Genomic DNA, 21,614 nt, shown 5'->3' with positions numbered 1-21,614 from the left:
CAATTTAAAATAATGATTTTATATTTTGCTATGCATTCAAATATAATTTATTTCTGTGATCAAAGCTGTATTTTCATCATCTTTACTCCATTTTTCAGTGATCTTCAGAAATCATTCTTATATGCTGATTCATTATTAATGTTGAAAACATTTGTGCTGCTTAAGATTTATTTTAAAACCCGTGATTTTTTTTCAAGATATTTTGATGATTAAAAAGTTAAATTTGATTTTTGTTTCCTTTTTTTCTGGCAGTTGAACAGAAAGGTGAATGAAAACATAACCTTATAAACTACATGAAATGTGGGGTATATTATTTTCATCTAAACTTTAAACTACCGTGTATAAAATCCAACAAATATGTTTTTATTTGTAGCACAGTTTTTTAAATCATTATATTTGTATGCATTAAAAGAGTTACAGCTGCCACACACACACACACACACACACACACACACACATATATATATATATATATATATATATATATATATTACATACAAGGTTGTGGGTTCAATTCTCAGGGAACACATGTTAGGTAAAATATGTTAGCCTAAATGCACTGTAAGTCGCTTTTGATAATTTAATTTAATTTAATTTAATTTAATTTATATATCATCAATGTAGGAAAAATAATAAAGGATGATAGAATATAAAATAATGTTTGTGTATATGTATTTATATATTTGTTAAAACAAAACAGTAATATTTAGAATAGTACTGCAGTTTCATAAAATATAAAAGGTTATTATTAATCAGTTAATTTATAATACAAGATCAAATACATGGATGATTTATTATTTTAATAATGGTGTATGGTGTGAAACTACTCAGTAGGTGGCGGTAATACACTAATAAGGAGTAAGGGCGGGGCTCTGCGCATGTGGGCGTGGTTTGGGACTATGGGCCCTCCCATGGTGCCTGAGGAAGTTTGTCCCTCTGCCGCTTCCGTTCACGCTGAGAGCAGGCAGCAGGAGCAGCGGTAGTAAAGATGGAAACAGAATCAACGGTCCGCAGAATCAGAGCCCAACAGAAGCAGCAGAAGCAGCCGGGCTGTAGCGATGAAGCAGCCGCGCTGAACGGGCTCCCGAGGCGCAAACACAAGCCGGAAGTGAGCGCTGGGCTGCTGGGCGAGAGTTCCGCTGTGCTGCTGCTGCTCGGGTTCGTGTGTCTGCTGTGGCTCCTGGTTCTGCTCTCTCTGCGACAGCTCGTCATCAGCAGCCCGGGACTCTTCAACGCGATCCGGGCCAGGTACACTTTACATGCGATAATACCAGGCTACTTACCTGTTTACTACAGTAATACCATGGTAAAACGAGCATAATGCCATGGTATAAAGCACTGTAGTGTTTTCATAATGAATCACGATTGTGTATGATGTGATAAACTCATAGTATATATTATAAAATAATTCATTTTGATTGTGTAACGTATAGGATACTTTGTTTACATTCACTCGACTGTTGTTGCTATTGTTTTTTGAAGACAGTTAACAGATACAATGTATCTCAGTATTACTATGACAACAGTAACTTTGATTACTTTGATACAATGGCTTTAGGATTTATGAGAGATGTCTATTAACTTTAAAGCGTTGATGTGGTTTAGATAACATTCAAAATCATTTAAGGGGTTAATTTCAGTGAATTATTTTTTGTCATACAGCAAACAAAAGAAGGTTACATGCAAATAACATGAAGGTTAAAGATCCTGTAAGTAAACTAAAAAAAAAAGTGTTTTAAGCATGAACTTAATAATACATCTTGAGTTGTGTGTTTAAAACAAGACAAAATGTTTTAAAAGTGACTTTTGATTATCCATATATGTTTATCTTCCAACCAATAATATTGACTACACTTATAAAAAATACTAATCAAGTTATTATATACGTTTTTCAATTTAATAATATGGGGATTAAAACGTCTGTTTGGATTTGATATAGAATAAAAAAACATAAAGAATAAAATAAACAAAAATAGTGATAATTAAAAATCATTATATTATAAGGAAATCACACACACACACACACAACACACATATATATATATATATTTTTTTTTTTTCAATATCATTTTTGCATATACTGCAAAGATCTCTGCTCATGATGTTGTTATTAAATTAAAGTTCATGATTTTATTGTGAGAATTTCATTCGTAGAGTTTGAATAGAATACAATCTTTATTGTCATTATACACAGGAACTAGATTTAACAACTTCGCTGCAATTAAATAATGAATCTCATTGAGAAAAAACTCATAATCTATAGATATATAAATAAATAAACAGTAACATAACAGAATAGCTGTAAAGTTGTGTTCTGTTGGGATGTGTGTGTGTGTGTGTGTGTGTGTGTGTGTTTATCAGGAAGCATTTGGAGCGGATCACCAGCGTCGGCCCGCGGACCGTCGGAAGTCCAGAGAACGAGATCACGACGGTGAACTACCTGCTGGATCAGATCGAGCAGATCCGGATCGGGAGTCAAACCGGTCCTCACTCCATCACTGTGGACGTCCAGCGCCCCACTGGATCCTTCAGCATTGACTTCCTGGGCGGCTTCACCAGCTATTACGACCGTGTGACCAACATCGTGGTCAAACTAGAGCCGAAAACCACGGCACAGCACTTCATGCTCGCAAACTGCCACTTTGACTCGGTGGCAAACAGTGTGGGTACGTATTTACAACGTTTAATCAACGCTTCACAAATGAACCGAGAACGTTTGTTGTTTCATAGCTCAGGATGACTTTGTCTCATAGATGTTTCCATCTCATTTAAGTTTCAACTTTGATACGGTTTGATCTTTATGTTCCAATTTCACGTCTTAATCATCAAGTTTCTGCTAAAGTTTATTTCAGTAAAAATGATGAAGCTTATTAAGTGAAGGATAATAAAGTTCCTCTTTCATAATTTAAGAGACTTAAATGAGACATAATTGAGAACCACATTTACTTCAAAAAAACTGCACTGATAATAATTAAGATCTTTAAGGAAAAGAGTTAACTTAATCAAGTCTTATTGCTCAGAAGTTGCTCTTTCATAATTTGTGAGACCTAAATGAGACGTAACTGAGAACCACATTCACCTTTGACTCTGATGTTTCTCCTAAAAACAACTGACAATCATGAAGCTTCATTAATGGAAAGGGTTAATTCACTAAATAGTTTTTGCTCTTTTTACAACGTGAGTCTGAAATGAGACTTAAATGAGAGCCACAAAAGATTTAATTTTGTTTCAGATGTTTCTGTTTAAACAATGAAGTTGAATGAAGAGTTGACTCAATAAAATGTTATTGCTCAGAAGTTGCTCGTATGAGACTTAAACGAGACTTAATTGAGAATCACATTAAGTATTTACCTTTGAAAAGCAGTGTGACGGACCTAAGGAAAGGGTTGACTAAAGATGTTTTAGCTCAAAAGTTGTTCTTTTATAACATGAGTCTTAAATGAGACTTGAACGAGAATCACAAAGGATTTAACATTGTCTCAGATGTTTCTCCTAAAAATGTGCACTGAAGCTTCATCAAGTCAGAGAATTAACTCCGTAAAATGTTATTGCTCAGAAGTTGCTCTTATGAGACTTAAAGGAGACATAATTGAGAAACACATTAGTTATTTACCTTTGTCTCAGATATTTCTAATAAAAACCTGCAACGAAAAGCAGTGCCACAAAAGCAGAAAGTTGACTAAATAAGATGCTTTTGCTCGTATGTTTCTCTTTTATAAATTATGAGTCTTAAATGAGACTTAAGAATTTCAAAGGATTTTACTTTTTCTCAGATGTTTCTGTGAATTGAAAACAATAAAGCTTCAGTCAAAGAGTTGACTCGATAAAATGTTATTGCTCAGAAGTTGCTCGTATGAGACTTAAACGAGACTTAATTGAGAATCACATTAAGTATTTCCCTTTGAAAAGCAGTGTGACGGACCTAAGGAAAGAGTTGACTAAAGATGTTTTTGCTTAAAAGTTGTTCTTTCATAACATGAGTCTTAAATGAGACTTGAACGAGAATCACAAAGGATTTAACATTGTCTCAGATGTTTCTCCTAAAAATGTGCGCTGAAGCTTCATCAAGTCAGAGAATTAACTCCGTAAAATGTTATTGCTCAGAAGTTGCTCGTATGAGACTTAAACGAGACATAATTGAGAAACACATTAGTTATTTACCTTTGTCTCAGATATTTCTAATAAAAACCTGCACCGAAAAGCAGTGCCACAAAAGCAGAAAGTTGACTAAATAAGATGCTTTTGCTCGTATGTTTCTCTTTTATAAATTATGAGTCTTAAATGAGACTTAACAAGAATTTCAAAGGATTTAACTTTTTCTCAGATGTTTCTGTGAATTGAAAACAATAAAGCTTCAGTCAAAGAGTTGACTCGATAAAATGTTATTGCTCAGAAGTTGCTCGTATGAGACTTAAATGAGACATTAGGTACATTAGGTATTTCCCTTTGTCTCAGATATTTCTAATAAAAACCTGCACCGAAAAGCAGTCTCACAAAAGATGAAAGTTGACTAAATAAGATGTTTTTGCTCGGATGTTGCTCTTTTATAACTTATGAGTCTTAAATGAGAGGATTTAACTTTCTCTTAGTTGTTTCTCCTAAAAAACACGCGCTGAAGCTTCATCAAGTCAGAGAATTAACTCCGTGAAATGTGATTGCTCAGAAGTTGCTCTTATGAGACTTAAACGAGACATAACTGAGAAACACATTAGGTATTTACCTTTGTCTCAGGACTGAGTCCCTCGGTAGGTCTCTGGTTGTCGATTAAGAGCTCTAAAATGAACGTGGAGCAGCTGAGATCGTTTGATGAGAAAGGTTTGAGTTCATATTGAGCTGAGCACAGTTTGAGACGTTGTTGAAACACATGAGATTACTGGGATCTGTTTGTTCTGTTTAATCTCAATTCTGTCTTGGAGAAGTAACCGAGATATTACCGAGATCTCATGTGTGTCTGGGCTTCTAGAACAGACTGTTCCCGGACTCATTCTTTTTGGAAATACGTCTTGACATGATGTCATGATTTGAGAATGTCTTGTGTGGAAATCCATATTTCTTCACCGGCGTCCTCCGTCTCTGTTTATGTGTGGTGTCTGCTGTTGTTGGCGGTGACAGTGATCAGATCGAGCAGTTTACGGTTTCATTGTGTTCGGTGTCGGTGTTCTTCGACTCGTGTCTCATGTCTTTCTCATTTTTCACAGTGTTTGTGTCTGATGTTGGTTGTATATGGAGAGGCACATTGCATTATTTGCATTATTTATGTGATATATCAGTGCTGTTCATTCCGCTGTCACCTTTGTCCTGAATTCCTGATCCTTAGAAATCTAGGAAGTGAAAGTGAACACAGATGGCGTGTGTGCGTGTGTGTGTGTGTGTGTGTGTATTTGCATGCTGACATGGCCTGGGATCAGTTTGCCTTGAACTTTATTCCTGCTTTCAGCCGCAGCAAACCTCCCTGATTCATGACTGTAGTGTTCTCATGAGAGTCTCTGCTGATGATGATGATGATGATGATGATGATGAAGTCACATGAGTGTTTAACAGAGCGTCTGACAGCGGGGCTGGAGCTCTGTCACGCTTGGACTCATTTTATTGAGCGTTCATGATTTGTGTTTGAGTTAGGGCTGTGTTTGACTGATGGGAAAGTTGTTCCAGGATTAATTGTGCAGTGTTTTATATACACAGATGCATTGTTTATATGCTCTTTATGTATCTTGCATATCTATGGTTTTATATATTTATACGTTTCATTTAGTTTCGAGATTTGTGTGCATGCCCAACACTAGTGTGTAAGTAATAACTGAAGATGTTGTGTGTGTGTGTGTGTGTGTCTGTATGTGCATGTGTGTGTGTGTGTCTGCGTGCATGCTTGTGTGTGTGTGTGTGTCTGTGTCTGTGTGTGTCTCTGTGTGTGTCTCTGTGTCTGTCTCTGTGTGTGTCTGCGTGTGTGTCTGCGTGCATGCGTGCGTGCGTGTGTCTCTGTCTGTGTCTGTGTGTGTGTGTCTGTGTCTGTGTTTGTGTGTGTCTGTGTGTGTGCGCGTCTGTGTGTGTGTGTGTGTGTGTCTGTGTCTCTGTCTGTGTGTGTGCGCGTCTGTGTGTGTGTGTCTGTGTGTGTCTGTGTCTCTGTCTGTGTGTGTCTCTGTGTGTGTCTGCGTGTGTGTCTGCGTGCATGCGTGCGTGCGTGTGTCTCTGTCTGTGTGTGTGTGTGTGTGTGTGTCTGTGTGTGTCTGTGTCTGTGTGTGTCTGTGTGTGTGCGCGTCTGTGTGTGTGTGTGTGTGTCTGTGTCTCTGTCTGTGTGTGTGCGCGTCTGTGTGTGTGTCTGTGTCTCTGTCTGTGTGTGTGCACGTCTGTGTGTGTGTGTCTGTGTGTGTGTGTGTGTGTCTGTGTCTCTGTCTGTGTGTGTGCACGTCTGTGTGTGTGTGTCTGTGTGTGTGTGTGTGTGTCTGTGTCTCTGTCTGTGTGTGTGTGTGTCTGTGTGTCTGTGTCTCTGTCTGTGTGTGTGTGTGTGTGTGTGTCTGTGTCTGTGTCTCTGTGTGTGTGTGTGTGCGTGCGTGCGTGTGTGTGTGTGTGTCTGTGTTTTCAGGAGCCAGTGATGACGCCGTCAGTTGCTCTGTGATGTTGGAGGTGTTACATTCTCTGGCGTATCTCTCCTCGCCGCTCAAACATGGAATAATCTTCCTGTTTAACGGAGCCGAGGAGAACATCCTGCAGGTGAGAGGTCACAGCAACAGCTGACCTCTGACCTCTGACCTCAGTGAGGGTCAGACTGCTGTTTGCATCTTCAACAGTCTAAATATTGTTATAGTTTTTATTCAAATTGTATAATTTACTTTTTTTAATTTATATTTTTATTTTAGTTAAAAGTTTTTTTTTGTGTGCAATTTATTATTATTATTATTAAAAAATTTCTATACGCTTTTATTAATTTAATCTTAGTTTTAGTTATTGTAGTACATCAGGTAAATATTTTATTTTAGTTCATGTTTTATTTAGAGTAATGAAAATTTTTTCTGTATAGTTTTAGTTAAACAGTACTCTCCCTGGTTCAGTGTCACACACAGACGCATATAAACATCTCTGATTGTGTTTGTCTCTCTCAGGCCAGTCACGGCTTCATTACCCAGCATCCCTGGGCTCAGCAGGTGCGAGCGTTTGTGAACCTGGAGGCGGCAGGAGTGGGCGGGAAAGAGGTGGTGTTTCAGACAGGTAAACATTCACTGCACTGTGTGTGTGTGTGTGTGTGTGTGTGTCAGAGCTCAACACCTGCAGCACATCCATACCTCATCTTCTCTGTTGCTAGGCAGAACTCTCCCAGAATGAAAGGGTTTGTTTACCGTCTCCTGTCATCATTCACTCACACACCAGCGGTTCTCAACCACTTTTTCAAACCATATTAATCAGATTTAAGCCTCAAAATAACTTAAGTGATTACAAGTCATCTAAAGTTCATCACCTCAGCAACTGTATTTTTGTCTTTGAATAATCCTTGCATTAAAAATGAGATTTCTAGCCATGCAATAAATAATTTTTTTTTTTTAATAATGAATATAATGTTTTCTAGTTATGGCAAGCTCTGAAGTATTTTTTTGTAAAAAAAAAAAAAAAAAAAAAATATATATATATATATATAAATAAAATAAAAATTTATTTATTGCATGGCTAGAAATCTAATTTTTAATGCAAGGATTATTCAAAGACAAAAATACAGTATATATATATATATATATATATATATATATATATATATATATATATATATATATATATATATATATATATATATATATATATATATAGTTATTTATTTATTTTAATTTTATTCTTTTATCCTTATCCAGTAAATCAGGAACGGCTGGAAAAGTCATTGGAAAGAAATTTGCATGAAACTTTAAATAGAATTATTTGAGATGCTTATTTGAATCTATGGACGCTCCTCATTTCTGTGAATGTTTTGAAACAGAACGTTGTTGTTGCAGCCACTGAACTGGAAATATATAATATGGAAATATCTTCTCTTATGTGGGAGCTCAAAAAGCTGTGTGTGTTTATCCGATTCTGTTAACGTTGACTTTCATGGTGTGGAAAAGAGCAGCAGGAACATTCTGCGAAGCGTCTAGATGTGAGCGTGACTGAATGATTGTGTCTCAGGGCCGGAGAACCCGTGGCTGGTCCAGGCGTACGTCCGAGCCGCTGTCCATCCGTTCGCATCAGTGGTCGGTCAGGAGGTTTTCCAGAGCGGCGTCATTCCCTCAGACACAGACTTCCGCATCTACAGGGACTTCGGCAAAATTCCCGGTACGAGCTTCACTGATTCATCTGCACTGGTGATGCTTTTAAATCAAATCAGGTTACAATTGCTGTATAGTGCAATCATCTGATTTCGATGATGTTTCTGAATAATCGCTGTCTTCTGAATCATCTGTGTGATTGTGTGTGAAGTGTTTGTCCTCTGGGTGTTGTGCAGGGATTGATCTGGCGTTTATAGAGAACGGTTTCATCTATCACACTAAATACGACACTCCGGAGCGGATCCACACCGACTCCATCCAGAGAGCAGGTGAGATTCCGGAAATACCTGGAAGAAAACATGAGAGAAGATCTCAGCGGCTGCTCTGTTAAAGCTGCTTCGGATGCTGAGCGAGAGAAGATCAGACACACACACACACACAGATCACTGTATCTGTGTGTGTGTGTGTGTGTCTCACACTCCTGTGAGTTTGAGCAGAGCAGCAGCATTCAGACGGATCAAACCCAAACAGACTGATTTCTTTAACTCTAAATCTCATATCTTTGGGAATAACTGGAATATTTCATCTGTCTGTGTTCTTCTGGCGTCTCGCTGCTTAAGATCATCTTTGTTAGATCATTTAATCACTTTCACAAGATCGTGAACTTTATTTCTGTGCTGCTGAAGTCACTTCAACTGAATCAGACTAACAGACTAAAACACCAATGTTCATTATTAGTATGATTATTTATTACTACTATTGACTATTTATTATTAACCAATTCAATAATTATTGTTTATTTTTAATAATGTTTGTATGAATATATAATAATCATTTAAGAATGTATTTTCTTAAATTATATCATTATATTAAAATTATTATTAGTAGTAGTAGTTGTAGTAATAAAAATAATACATGCTATTAAAGCTAATAAAAGATACTTATCATTATTATTTTATTGAATTATTATTATTTTATTGAATTTATAATTACTGTTTATTTTACATAATATAATTTTATAATAATAATTATTATTTATATCATTATTATGATTAATAGTACATTAATAATAGTGTGTGTTTATATATATATGTAATTTTATAATAATAATAATAATTATTATTATGTATATCACTATTATGATTAATAATACATTAATAATATTATACATATTAATAATAGTAATAAAATGTAATACTGGTAGTAATAATAATTCAAAATTATATTACTATATTAAAATTATTAATAGTAGAAGTAGCAAATTTTATTATAAATAAAAATAATAAAATGTATTTAATGCTAATAAAATATACTTGTTATAATTATTATTTTATTGAATTATTATTATTATTATTATATTGATTTTATTATTAATTACTGTTTATTTTACATAATATAATTTTATAATAATTATTATTATTTATATCATTATTATGATTAATAGTACATTAATAATAGTGTATATATATATATATATATATATATATATATATATTAATAATAATACTAATAAACTATAATACTAGTAATTCTAAATTAATTCTAAAATAGTATCATATTATTATTATTACAATTAATATTGTTATTAATTATCATTATTTACAAAATATTTTATTATAACTATAAAAATGAGTAATGCATTAGCCCAGCCGCAGGCAGTTTTTGAACAGTAACCATACGCAGTGTGATGCATTAATGCAGTATTCAGCCGTTGTGCATCATAATAAACGGTATGAATTCTGTCTGATAGTTCAGGGCTGCTCTGCTGGATGGATGTGCATCAGTGGCTCAGTATAAGAGTGTTTGCTGATATCCTGAGGGAAACACATTCAAGTTGTGCTCTGTTAGACTGAACACACTGTACAGGTTTAAAGTTTAATCCCTCGGCTGTAGAACAATAACAGCTGTGTTTCACCTGAACCTCAGTCACCAGGACACATGCACGCTCTGCTGCTGTTTAATGTGCTTGAGAAATAATACAACAATACATAATATAACCATTAAAAAATATATAGAATAAGAATATATATAGAATATAAAAATTATATATATATGTGTGTGTGTGTGTGTGTGTGTGTGTGTATGTATATGTATATATATATATATATATATATATATATATATATATATATATATATATATATATATATATATATATATATATATATAATATTATTTTTATTTTTTAAATTAAAATAATGCTATGACGTGGCTTTTAAAAAATATATATAATAAGAATATATATAGAATATAAAAATTATATATATGTGTGTGTGTGTGTGTGTGTGTGTATGTGTATATATATATATATATATATATATATATAATATAATTTTTATTTTTTAAATTAAAATAATGCTATGACGTGGCTTTTAAAAAATATATATAATTTAATTACATAATTATATGATTTAGTGTTTAAATAAATAAATATGTTTAAGTAATGCTATAATTTGGTGTTAAAATAAATATATTTATTTTGAAATATCAGCAGCAAAGGCTATTTTCTTGGCAAACTAATAGTAGAAGTAAAACAATACTTCTAATGATAGTAAAATAATCAAATAGTTAATAACTAATCATATACAAAACTAACAATATATTTCACAAATATAATACACAGTACAGATTCATATAGATTGTGTATCTGACGTGTGTCCGTCTGCAGGTGACAACATCCTGTCTGTGCTCAAACACCTGGTGATGTCAGATGAGCTGGCTGACTCATCAGCCTATCGTCATGGTAACATGGTGTTCTTTGATCTGTTGGGCGTTACCGTGGTTGCGTACCCTGCACGTGTTGGTACCATCATCAACTACCTGGCTGCTGTTGCCACGGTGATCTACCTGGGCAGGAAGTGCAGGTTATCTAGCAGTGCAGGTAAGTGCTGGTGAACATGAGGATATATCAGTCTGTTAAAACTGTTAATATTTATATTTACTGTCACTGAATGCTTTTATTCAGACATTTCATTGATGTTTTTTTTATTTTATAAATATATATATATATTTCTAGATTTTTAAATTAAAAAAGCACATATGGAAAATATGTGTATTGTAGATGATTTAAATGTTAATTTATTAAATTCTTAGTCTTATGATTATTTTAATTTCTCCTTTTCTACTGATATGTTGTTAAAAAAATTAATTGGATGTAAGTTTTTTTTTAACACCAACTCATAATTATTAAAACAAATTATATGTAAATAAATGTATTTATTTATTCATTTAATTTAATGCCAAATCATTGCATTATTAAAAAAAAAAAAAAATTATTTATCTATTTTTTTTTACATCAAATCAAAGCATTATATATATGGAAAGATTATTATTTATTTACTTATCTATTTTAACACCACAGCACAGAAGCACAGCATAATTTAAATAAAATGAATTCATTTGTTTATATGGCAAATCACAGCATTATTTAAATAAGTAGTAAAATATTTATTTATTCATGCAATGCATAATCATAACAGTATTTAAATAAAATAAATAAATGAATGCATTTAAATGATTATTAAATAATTAAATTATATTTGTTTTTAGATTTATTTGAATTCATAATTATTTATTAAAATTATTTTAATTATATAGAGCATTATTTAAATGAAAAATACATTTTATACATTTATTATTTTATTTGAATTTTAAAGTGTATTCAGATTAGTTTGTAATAACTCATATGTGATAATATCTGATGTGCTGGCTGATTGTATGAGTTTGTTTAGTTAAAGCCAATTCTGTGTCAAACGCTACAGGAACAAACAGGAATCATCTCTTGTAATGTGAGTAATGAACAATATAAACCGGAGTAACTGAAGTCCACAGCTTCATGTTCTGATTGATTGATTGTAGAGTCTAGTGCATGTTTGTGGCTGCTCTTGCGTGTTCTGAGGCGTGTGCTGGTGTGTGTCCCGCGGCAGGCGGCCGCTACACGCGTGATCTGGCGTGTGCGGCGTGTGTGGCTGTGTTGAGCTGGTTCGTGGCTCTGCTGACGGTTCAGATCGTGGCTCTGCTCGTGACGCTCGCGGGACGCTCCATGTTCTGGTACACACACTTCTACGCCGCTGTGTGTCTGTACGGATCCGTCGCCGTCGGGAAGATCCTGCTGATCCACACGCTGGCCAAGAACCTGTACTACGGGGTGAGTCCTGGGACAAAACACCGCTCACATTCACTCACCGCTGGAACATCTACATCAAGTGATTTATTTGTGTGTTCATAAAATACATTTTTAATTATGTTGTCACTGATTAACTGATAGGAGTCTGTTCATTATTTAAATAAAAAATAATGAATACATTTTCTTTTGTCTTTAACAGCAAATATGTTCATTATTTAAATAATAACATTAATACAAAATTGATTTAACATCTGTAAAATATTATTTATTTAATACAATAATATTTTATATATATAATGATGTCAAATGTATTTATTAATTTACTCCACATTTATACCATCAATTAAGTAAATAAAATACAAATATTATGAAATAATAATGATATAACAAATAAAATAAAATCCATTATTTATATATATATATATATATATATATATATATATATATATATATATATATATATATATATATATATATATATATATATATATATATATATATATTTATATTTTTTTTTTTTTTTTTTTTTGTATATTTTAAATAAATTTTTAATAAATCACAGGTAATTGATATGCTGGTTAATATTAAGAATCTGTTAAATATTTACATTTTTAACCAATTAAATAATTATTGTTATTATTATTATTATTATTATTATTATATTGCATTTATAATTAATTATTGTTTATTTTACATAATACATTTTTATAATAATAATAATAATAATAATAATAATAATAAAACATATTATCACTATTATGATTAATAATACATAAATAATTGTATATATTAATAATACTAATAAAATATAATTCTAGTAGTAATAATTATAATAATTCTAAATTTTTATTATTCAAATTATTATTAGTAGTAGAATTTTTATTATAAATTTAATATATATATTATTTTAACATCATAACACAACATAATAAAAACATAACTAGCTTTATTTAAATAATAATATAAAAAATGTATTAATTCCAAATCAGTTGCATTATTTAAAATACATTTAAAAATATTTTATTTAATTACATGCATAAATTACATTCATATTATCACTGAAAACTGACATGCTCACTTAAATTATGAATCTGTTCAGTTAAACCAATGAAGCTCATCAATCCAGTGACTAGTCCCTTGTTTCCTGTTTGAAGTAAACTTGAGCACACTGTAGTAATAATAATAATAATATTTTTTATTTATTCATTCCTTCATTCCAAAACATTATTAATTAAATAAAAAATATTGTAAAAAATTTTATAAAAATTATTTACTATTATTATAATTTTTTTAATTTATAAAAAAATAAAATGTAAAGCAAAATGCATATTTTCATTAGTTTATTTAAATGATTGATTTCTAAATTGTAATGTTTGTAGGTTGTGTTTGTAAGGACTAGTTACTGAATGTCCCGCTCTTGAGCCTGAAGTCACATGAAACCAGAGCTTTCTCAAGGGTTTGTGTTTGACCTCATTACGGTCACGCGAGGGTCGTTAGTGACTAATGACTAATACCTCAGACCTTAAAGTCCCAGAGTTCACAGCTACGTCTCTGTAACATGACACGGTCTTCATGAATGTAGAAGAAGTGTGTGTTTGAGATGCTGGAACTCTTCGTCATTTCTTTTAAAGGTTTTTACTATCACATTTAAGCTTTTTTCTTACTTGAACTTGTATAGTTAGACTTTAATTTCAAGATTAGTTATTAGAATATATTCAGGTCACACAATATTAGTGTTGTTTGATGAATTTCTCATAACTGGTTTATTATTATCACTGCTCAAAAGGTTGGAGCTGGTAGAATTTTTATTTTATTTATTATTTTTTTAAGAAGTCTCTTCTGCTCAGGAAGGCTGCATTTATTTGATTAAAAGTACAGTAAAATTGTAAAATATTTTTACAGTTTAAATCAACTGTTTTCTGTGTGAATCTGTGTTAAAGTGTAATTTATTTCTGTGATGCTCCGCTGTATTTTCAGCATCATTCCTCCAGTCTTCAGTGTCACATGATCTTCAGAAATCATGAAAATATGCTGATTTACTGCTCAAGAAACATTTCTGATTATTATCAGTGTTGAAAACGGATGTGATGCTGAATATTTGTGTGGAAACTGTGATTCGTTTTAGTTTCAAGGGTTCTCTGATGAACAGAAAGCTCAGAAGAACATCATTTATCTAAAATATAATGTAATAAAAGTCTTCTGTCTGTGTTCGAGGGTTTTATTTGTGCAGCTCTACTGAGCTCTGATTCTCTGCTCATCTTCTTATGAAAGCGCTGTAATGACTGTAAACTCAACATCTTCTAAAGTCCAGATTCAGACACAGAGTTAACAAACACGTCACTTATTTGCCGTTCTTATCAATTAAGAGATTACATGCAACATTTGTACATTTTAAAGTTAATTTGTAACAATTTTGAATGATCTTTGTCATTTTTTTAAACACATTTTTACTCATACTAGTTTGAGAATGTGTTTTTTTGCTCCTCTAGTGTGTTTGAGTCATATACATGGAATCCAATAAACTCAGTATTATTATTATTATTATTATTATTATTTATATTTTTAAGTTAATTGAGATTTTTTTTTAATCCGATAAACTTCAGATTTGTTTATTTTTTATTTTATTTGGCTAAAAACAACATCTTGTCATTAAAATACAAACAAACAAAACTATCACTAGTTTAACAAACAAACAGAATCTTTACATTTTTAAATAAAAAAAAAATGTAACACCAAATCTTAGCATTATTTTAATTTTAAATATGTATTTTAGCATCAAATCATAGCATAGTTTAAATACAATTTAAATAAACAATGTGTTTATTTATTTTATTTATTTAGACACCAAATAGAAGCATTATTTAAATAAAAATTAAATATACTACATTTTATTTATTTTATTGCTGACTAAGCATTATTTAAATTATTTTTATTTTTATTTTAATTATTTTATTTTTGGATTTTTGTATATTTTTTATTTATCTTATTCAGCTGAACAGAGATATCTGATCTAGTTGATTCTCTGCTGACGTTCATCTGTTGCTCCTCCCTCACTGTGTGTGTGTGTGTGTGTGTGTGTGTGTGTGTGTGTGTGTGTGTGTGTGTGTGTGTGTGTGTGTGAGTGTGAGTGTGAGTGTGTGTGTGTGTGCTGAACCAGCACTAGATCAGGAAATGATCGCTCAAACGTCTGATGATCTCTCTGTACATGTGGAGATGGTATCTGTGTGTGTGGTCATTAATGAAAGTGTCTGTGTCCGTCAGGGTGTGAGCAGCGTGGATCTGTCCGAGCGCTTCTTTGACGTCAGTCTGCTGTTGTGGTGTTGTGCGCTGCTCTTCCTCACTCAGCGCGGCTTGTGTTCGGCGTACGTGCCCATGATGATGGTCGTCTTCCCTCTGGCCAGCAAACTGCTGCTCACCAAACACTTCAGAGCCAGAGGTCAGACACGTGCAGCATTACACCGCAGATCGTCCCGTCTCAGTGGTTCAGCCGGATTGAGTGTGTGTGTGTGTCGCTTCAGGAGCGTCTCTGCAGTACTCCGTCCTGTATCTGACGGGTCTCGCCGTGCCCTACGTCCACATCATGTTCCTCATCTGGGTGGTGTTCGAGATCTTCACACCCATCCTGGGCCGCAGCGGAACCGAGATCCCCCCCGACGTCGTCCTGGCATCACTCGTTACCCTGGCAACAGTCATTCTGTCCTCATATTTTGTGAGTCATACAGACTAACAGTAACATAGTAAATTCAACTATTATAATTCACAAATGTAAAAAGAAAAATTCAAATGCAAATTTCAAAAAAATCTATTTCATATTAAAAAAATTATAATAAAAAAAATCTAATAAAAAAATTATATTTTAGATTTTGAAAAAAATTGATTAGGGAAAATCTAATTGAAAAATTCAGTTAATATTAAGAAATTCAAATTCAGTAATTCAGATTCAAAAATGTAATTTAAACAACTTGTATTCAAAAATTCTAATAAAAAAAAAATCTAATTAAAAATTTCAAAAATTAAATTTCAGATTCAAAAATCAGATTTATAAAATCGAATAAAAAAATTCAGTTATTATTGAAAAATTGTAATTCGGTAAATTAAAAACTCATTCGAAAATTCTAATTTAAAAAATCTAATTCAAAATTTCTAAATTTCAATTTCATATTCAAAAATCATATTTAAAAAAACTCTAATTTAAAAATTCAGTACTAAAAAAATTCAGTAATCCAAATTCAAACATTTTAATTAAAAAACTCAGATTAAAAAAATCTAATTAAAAAAAATCTAATTCGAATTTTCAAAAAATCTAAAATCGGATTTAAAAAAATCTCATTTAAAAATTCAGTTATTATAAAAAAATATATAATTCAGTAATTAAAAAATTTGAAGAAAAAAAAATCAAATTCACAATTTCAAATTGCAAACAAAAGAAGCAGAGATTAAATTATCTCTCTCTCTCCTTCTGTGTGTCTCAAGTTAAAGGTGTTTTATTGCCGTGATATTTGTATGCCGGATCAGGACACATGTGACGTCTCTCTCTCTCTCTCTCTCTCTCTCTATGTCTCTCTCTCTCTCTCTCCAGATGCACTTCATCTATCTGGCCTGCAGTACGAGGCGGATCTTGGCTGGTCTGGGATCAGTGTTTGTGCTGATGTTCGTTCTGGTCTGCTGTGGTCTGTTCTTCCCGTATTCTGCTGACCCATCAAGCCCACGACCCAAGCGCATCTTTGTCCAGGTAATCTGTTTTAAGAGCAGGATTATTATATAAAGTGAAGTGACTCCCACAGCGCTCCTCACCTGATGTTAACACACGGAAGAGCAGGTCCAGATTGAGACCATAACTTTATTAGTCGTGCACTGTCAGCTTCAAAACTTACAGCTACATCACACGTGAAATGAAAGGCAACATCCAAAATGGTATAATAAGGGCTTTAACTGGAATAAAATATATATAAAAGCTTATTTTCTAGTTTACAAGACAGCTTAACTTTTTGCACTAAAATAACTAAAACTAAATTTGATATAAAATATAAAGCTTAATAAACAAAAACTGATTTTATTACTGATTATTTATTTAAAAAAAGAATATATATATATCGCACTGGACTATAAGTCGCATTTATTTAGAACCAAGAGAAAACATTACCGTCTCCAGCCGCCAGAGGGCGCTCTATGTGTTCAGTGTAGACTACAGGATCAGTATAGAGCGCCCTCTGGCGGCTGGAGACGGTAATGTTTTCTCTTGGTTCATGTCAAAGTAATTTGATAAATAAGTCACACCAGACAATAAGTCGCAGGACCAGCCAAACTATGAAAAAAGTGCGACTTATAGTCCAGAAAATACGGTAATAAAAAAATGCTTAAACTTAATCTTGTTGTTTCTGATTTATATGAATGAAATGCTATGATTTATTTATTATTATTTTTTTGTAATTCTCCTTATTTCTAAATCTTTTTTAAAGAAATACCATAATTATTATTATTATTATAATTTTTTTATACTAATATTAATTTGCTTAATTAATATTAAGCGAATAGCACAACACACAACAAATAATTTATAATATAATAAAATGTATATATAAACATAATATAATATTATATTATATTATATTATATTATATTATATTATATTATATTATATTATGATACTCTATACCTGTCTGAAAGGTGTTGACAGGAATGGTTTGTAAACCAGATTATATTTGGAGCACTTTAGATGAAGCTGTGTGTGTTTTCAGCACAGCACACGTGTGTTGCACGCTCTGGACGGGACGGTGGAGCGCTCGGACTCGGGGTTATGGATCAACAGTCTGGATTACAGCGGCATGCAGCACATCACGCCTCACATCCCTCAGATCAACGACAGCATCCGCACACGCTGCTCCGAGCAGCTGCCCTACTGCGGCTTCCCATGGTTCCTGCCGGTCAAGTTCCTGGTCAAGTGAGTGGACAGAGATCACTGACGCTCTCGCTGTCCTCCAGCTCTCGTTAAAGCTGCTCTTCTTCCTCTGTTTTCAGGAAGAGCTGGTATCTTCCTGCTCCTGAAGTCTCTCCTGAAGCTCCGCTGCAGTTTCGGCTCTTATCCAGACACGACACTGAGTGGGGAACCGTTAAAATGAGCTTCGAGGCCAAAGGTGAGAGGTCAGGGTCATTTCACCATGACTGGTGATCACCTTATTCTTCCAAAAAAATTAATTAAAAAAAAGGCACATCTTAAACTCATTAGTTACTTAAACTCATAGTTAGTAATAATGTCTAATGCATTTTTTTAATTACTTTAACTTCCTAGTTTGAAATATTGTATTACAAATGTTTACAAACTAGTTTTATAATTTTATATTTATATATTTATAAATTATATGCTAATAAATTAATAAGTGTAAACATTTTACATATGCATATAAATTTTAGTTAGAAAAATTATATTACATTTTTTTTTTCTAGTTTGTTATATATGCAAACTTTATTATATATATAACAAACATGATTATTTTTATTTGTTCTTATTTTAGTATTTCAGTCTACTCTTTTCTTATAATTTTTTATTATCTATTTCTGTAAAATTTTTATAATAAACACCTGATAAATGTGTGTGTGTGTATGTGTATATATATATATATATATATATATATATATATATATATATATATATATATATATATATATATATATATATGCTTTTTTTTTTATAATAGTCAGTTATATCATGTAAGAATATATATAAATGTGTATGTATATATGTGTGTAATAGTAAATATATATATGTTTATATTATAGTCATATTTATTATTTGTGTAAATATACACTGATTATCAAAAATAAATGTCTGTTGATAATTTAATAATCAAACAAGCTTTTCCGATTTTTTTCAGTTCTTTTATGTTCATCACACACCGCATGAAAGAAAATATTGGAAATGGCATAATAGGGGCACTTTAATTTATATTTAAATAAATAAATGAATGACTTACTTTATAATTTCAGCCGCTTTCTAAATATGGATTTTGTTGGTTTTCGAGATTAAAGATGAAATGAGCGTTTAAGAATCCAGTCAGTGTTGAGACAGACACTGTTCTCTTTCAGGTCCCAGTCACATGTCTCTGTATCTGCGTCCTCACGCCGGCTCGTCTCTGATTGGCTGGTCGTTCGGTGACGGGACGCCGGGGTTCGATCTGAGCGGAGAGTATTTCGTCTTCTACTCTCACGGCCTCGACGCTCCGGCCTGGAGCTTCTGGTTTGAGATCCAGGTGAGTCTGACTCGTGAGGAAGCGGAGGAGAGCCCAGGCCTTTATCATCTGAGCGTGTGTGTGTGTGTGTGTGCGCTCTTTCAGCCGCCCGATTCCTCAGACGTGCCTCCAGACCAGGGCTTGATCTCTCTGGCCGTCTCGTCTCATTACTTCTCCGGTCCAGACCGGAGCTCGGAGCCGCTGGAGGCTTTACTGAACAGATTCCCGGCCTGGGCCTTTCCATCGTCCTGGGTCAGCACCTATCACATGTACAGATACTGAGGGACGCGAGCGGACCCCGTCTCACACACACACACACACACAGAGAGAGAGAGAGAGACACACGACCCCTCAATCACTGCACACCCATAAACTCCACACTGGCTCCTTCATTCACAACAACCAACTGACTTTTCTTTTATTATTGTTTTTTTTTTTTTTTTACATTTTATTATTATTTTTTTATTTTATATAATTTTTCATTATTATTTTATTTTATTTAAATAAAAATAAATATATTTTTTATTTTATTCGTTTTAGCTTTTAGATTTTACTTTTTTATTTTTGATTCTATTTATTTTATTTTTGTCTGGGTCATTTTTCAACACACAATTCCAATCTAAAAAGTATTAAATACTATTTTGCATTAAGATAATTAAGCCGACCTTTTACATGGTGACATAATTTTTTATGACCGTTAAACACGTTTTACCCCAAAATCGAATGAGAAACTTTTCTTTTAATTATTTATTTATTTTATAGTTATTTTTCACGAGAAATTGTGAAATGAAAATTGCAAAAATGAACTAAATACATATTTAATATTTCTAAAAATAAAAACGTTTTTCTTTGTGTAGTTCAAATTAATATTACTTGATATTTCTGATTCTTGTTAATCTAATCCTGTTTTTAAAATGAGATGGTAGTACACTACCATTATGAGGAACATAAATTATGAATATGGTGTTTAATTGTCATGAATATAATGGTTTTGAGAGGGTTTCTCAGTATTGATGACTGTTCGCTCGACTGAGATCGTGTGCACCGAGCACAATCTCCAGCTGTTTTCATCGTTCTTGGTGTTTTATTTTAATCAACTTGATCTTGTTTAAAACAGACATACACTGATACATGTCTTTGTCTCATATTTCAGATGATTGTGTGCTCTTATTAACCTTGGTGTGTGTTTTGTTTGGGATGAAAGTGGACATTCGTTCTGGAGACTGAGCAGATGTTCTGTATTTTCAGTCTGTTCTCGTAATAATCATGAGTTTGTCACGGGAGTTATTAAAATAACTAGTGCTAGATTTGCACGTTTGAGCAAATGAAAGCAGTGACAGAAAACCTGCACATGTCTGTATAATACAGTCAGAATAATAACTGTAATCACATGAAGCTAAATGATTTATAAAAATGATGTTTGTCTTAATTTCTTGCACTGGCCATATTAAGTTTTTGGACTGGAGCTGTACGAAACTCGTTTCTTGTCACAGAGGTGCTGTAGTCTTGATGAATCATGCGTTAATGTCTGTTATTGATTGAATCGAATCGTTTCTGATTTATGTTTTTATCATTTGCTGCATTGAATTGTATTTCTGTTATGAATCAGTTTTCTATAAGAAATCACTATGTGTCTCCTGTTATCTTTTCATTATTTTCTTGTTCAGATTTAAGAAATTTTCAAAAAAAATTGAAATAGAAATATAATAAAATATAAAAAAAATATATAAAATATTTATATAAATATTACTATTTAAAGCAGCAGTTTTCTGAGTGAATCTCTGTTAAATTGTCATTTATTTCTGTGATCAAAGCTGTATTTTCAGCATCATTCAGAAATCTGAATAATATGATGATTTACTGCTGAAGAAACATTTCTGATTATTATTAATGTTGAACACAGCTGTGCTGCTCAATATTTGTGTGGAAACTGTGATAGATTTGATTTCTCAGGATTCACAGATGAACAAAGTTCAGAAGAACAGCATTTATCTGAAATAAAAATCCTGTTTGTCTATAAATGTTATAAATTATGAA

The 21,614-nt window shown here is 32.4% G+C and overlaps 1 protein-coding gene across 1 annotated transcript; it reads left to right on the top strand.

Moving 5' to 3' along the window:
* Positions 1-916: 916 nt before the first annotated feature.
* Positions 917-21,203, top strand: LOC127941474 (endoplasmic reticulum metallopeptidase 1). The gene is made up of 15 exons (XM_052536538.1): positions 917-1,248; positions 2,362-2,666; positions 6,581-6,708; positions 7,098-7,203; positions 8,146-8,292; positions 8,462-8,554; positions 10,894-11,106; positions 12,152-12,372; positions 15,613-15,787; positions 15,870-16,060; positions 16,931-17,083; positions 18,090-18,292; positions 18,370-18,485; positions 19,435-19,598; positions 19,683-21,203. Exons 1-15 carry the CDS (start codon positions 989-991, stop codon positions 19,857-19,859), a joined length of 2,652 nt encoding a protein of 883 aa, XP_052392498.1. The 5' UTR covers positions 917-988; the 3' UTR covers positions 19,860-21,203.
* Positions 21,204-21,614: the final 411 nt, after the last annotated feature.

This window comes from Carassius gibelio, chromosome A21, assembly GCF_023724105.1.
Source record: "Carassius gibelio isolate Cgi1373 ecotype wild population from Czech Republic chromosome A21, carGib1.2-hapl.c, whole genome shotgun sequence".
In the NCBI taxonomy this organism is placed as follows: domain Eukaryota; kingdom Metazoa; phylum Chordata; class Actinopteri; order Cypriniformes; family Cyprinidae; genus Carassius; species Carassius gibelio.
The sequence above is the reverse complement of the archived record's forward strand: the minus strand, read 5'-3'. Positions and strand labels throughout refer to the sequence as shown.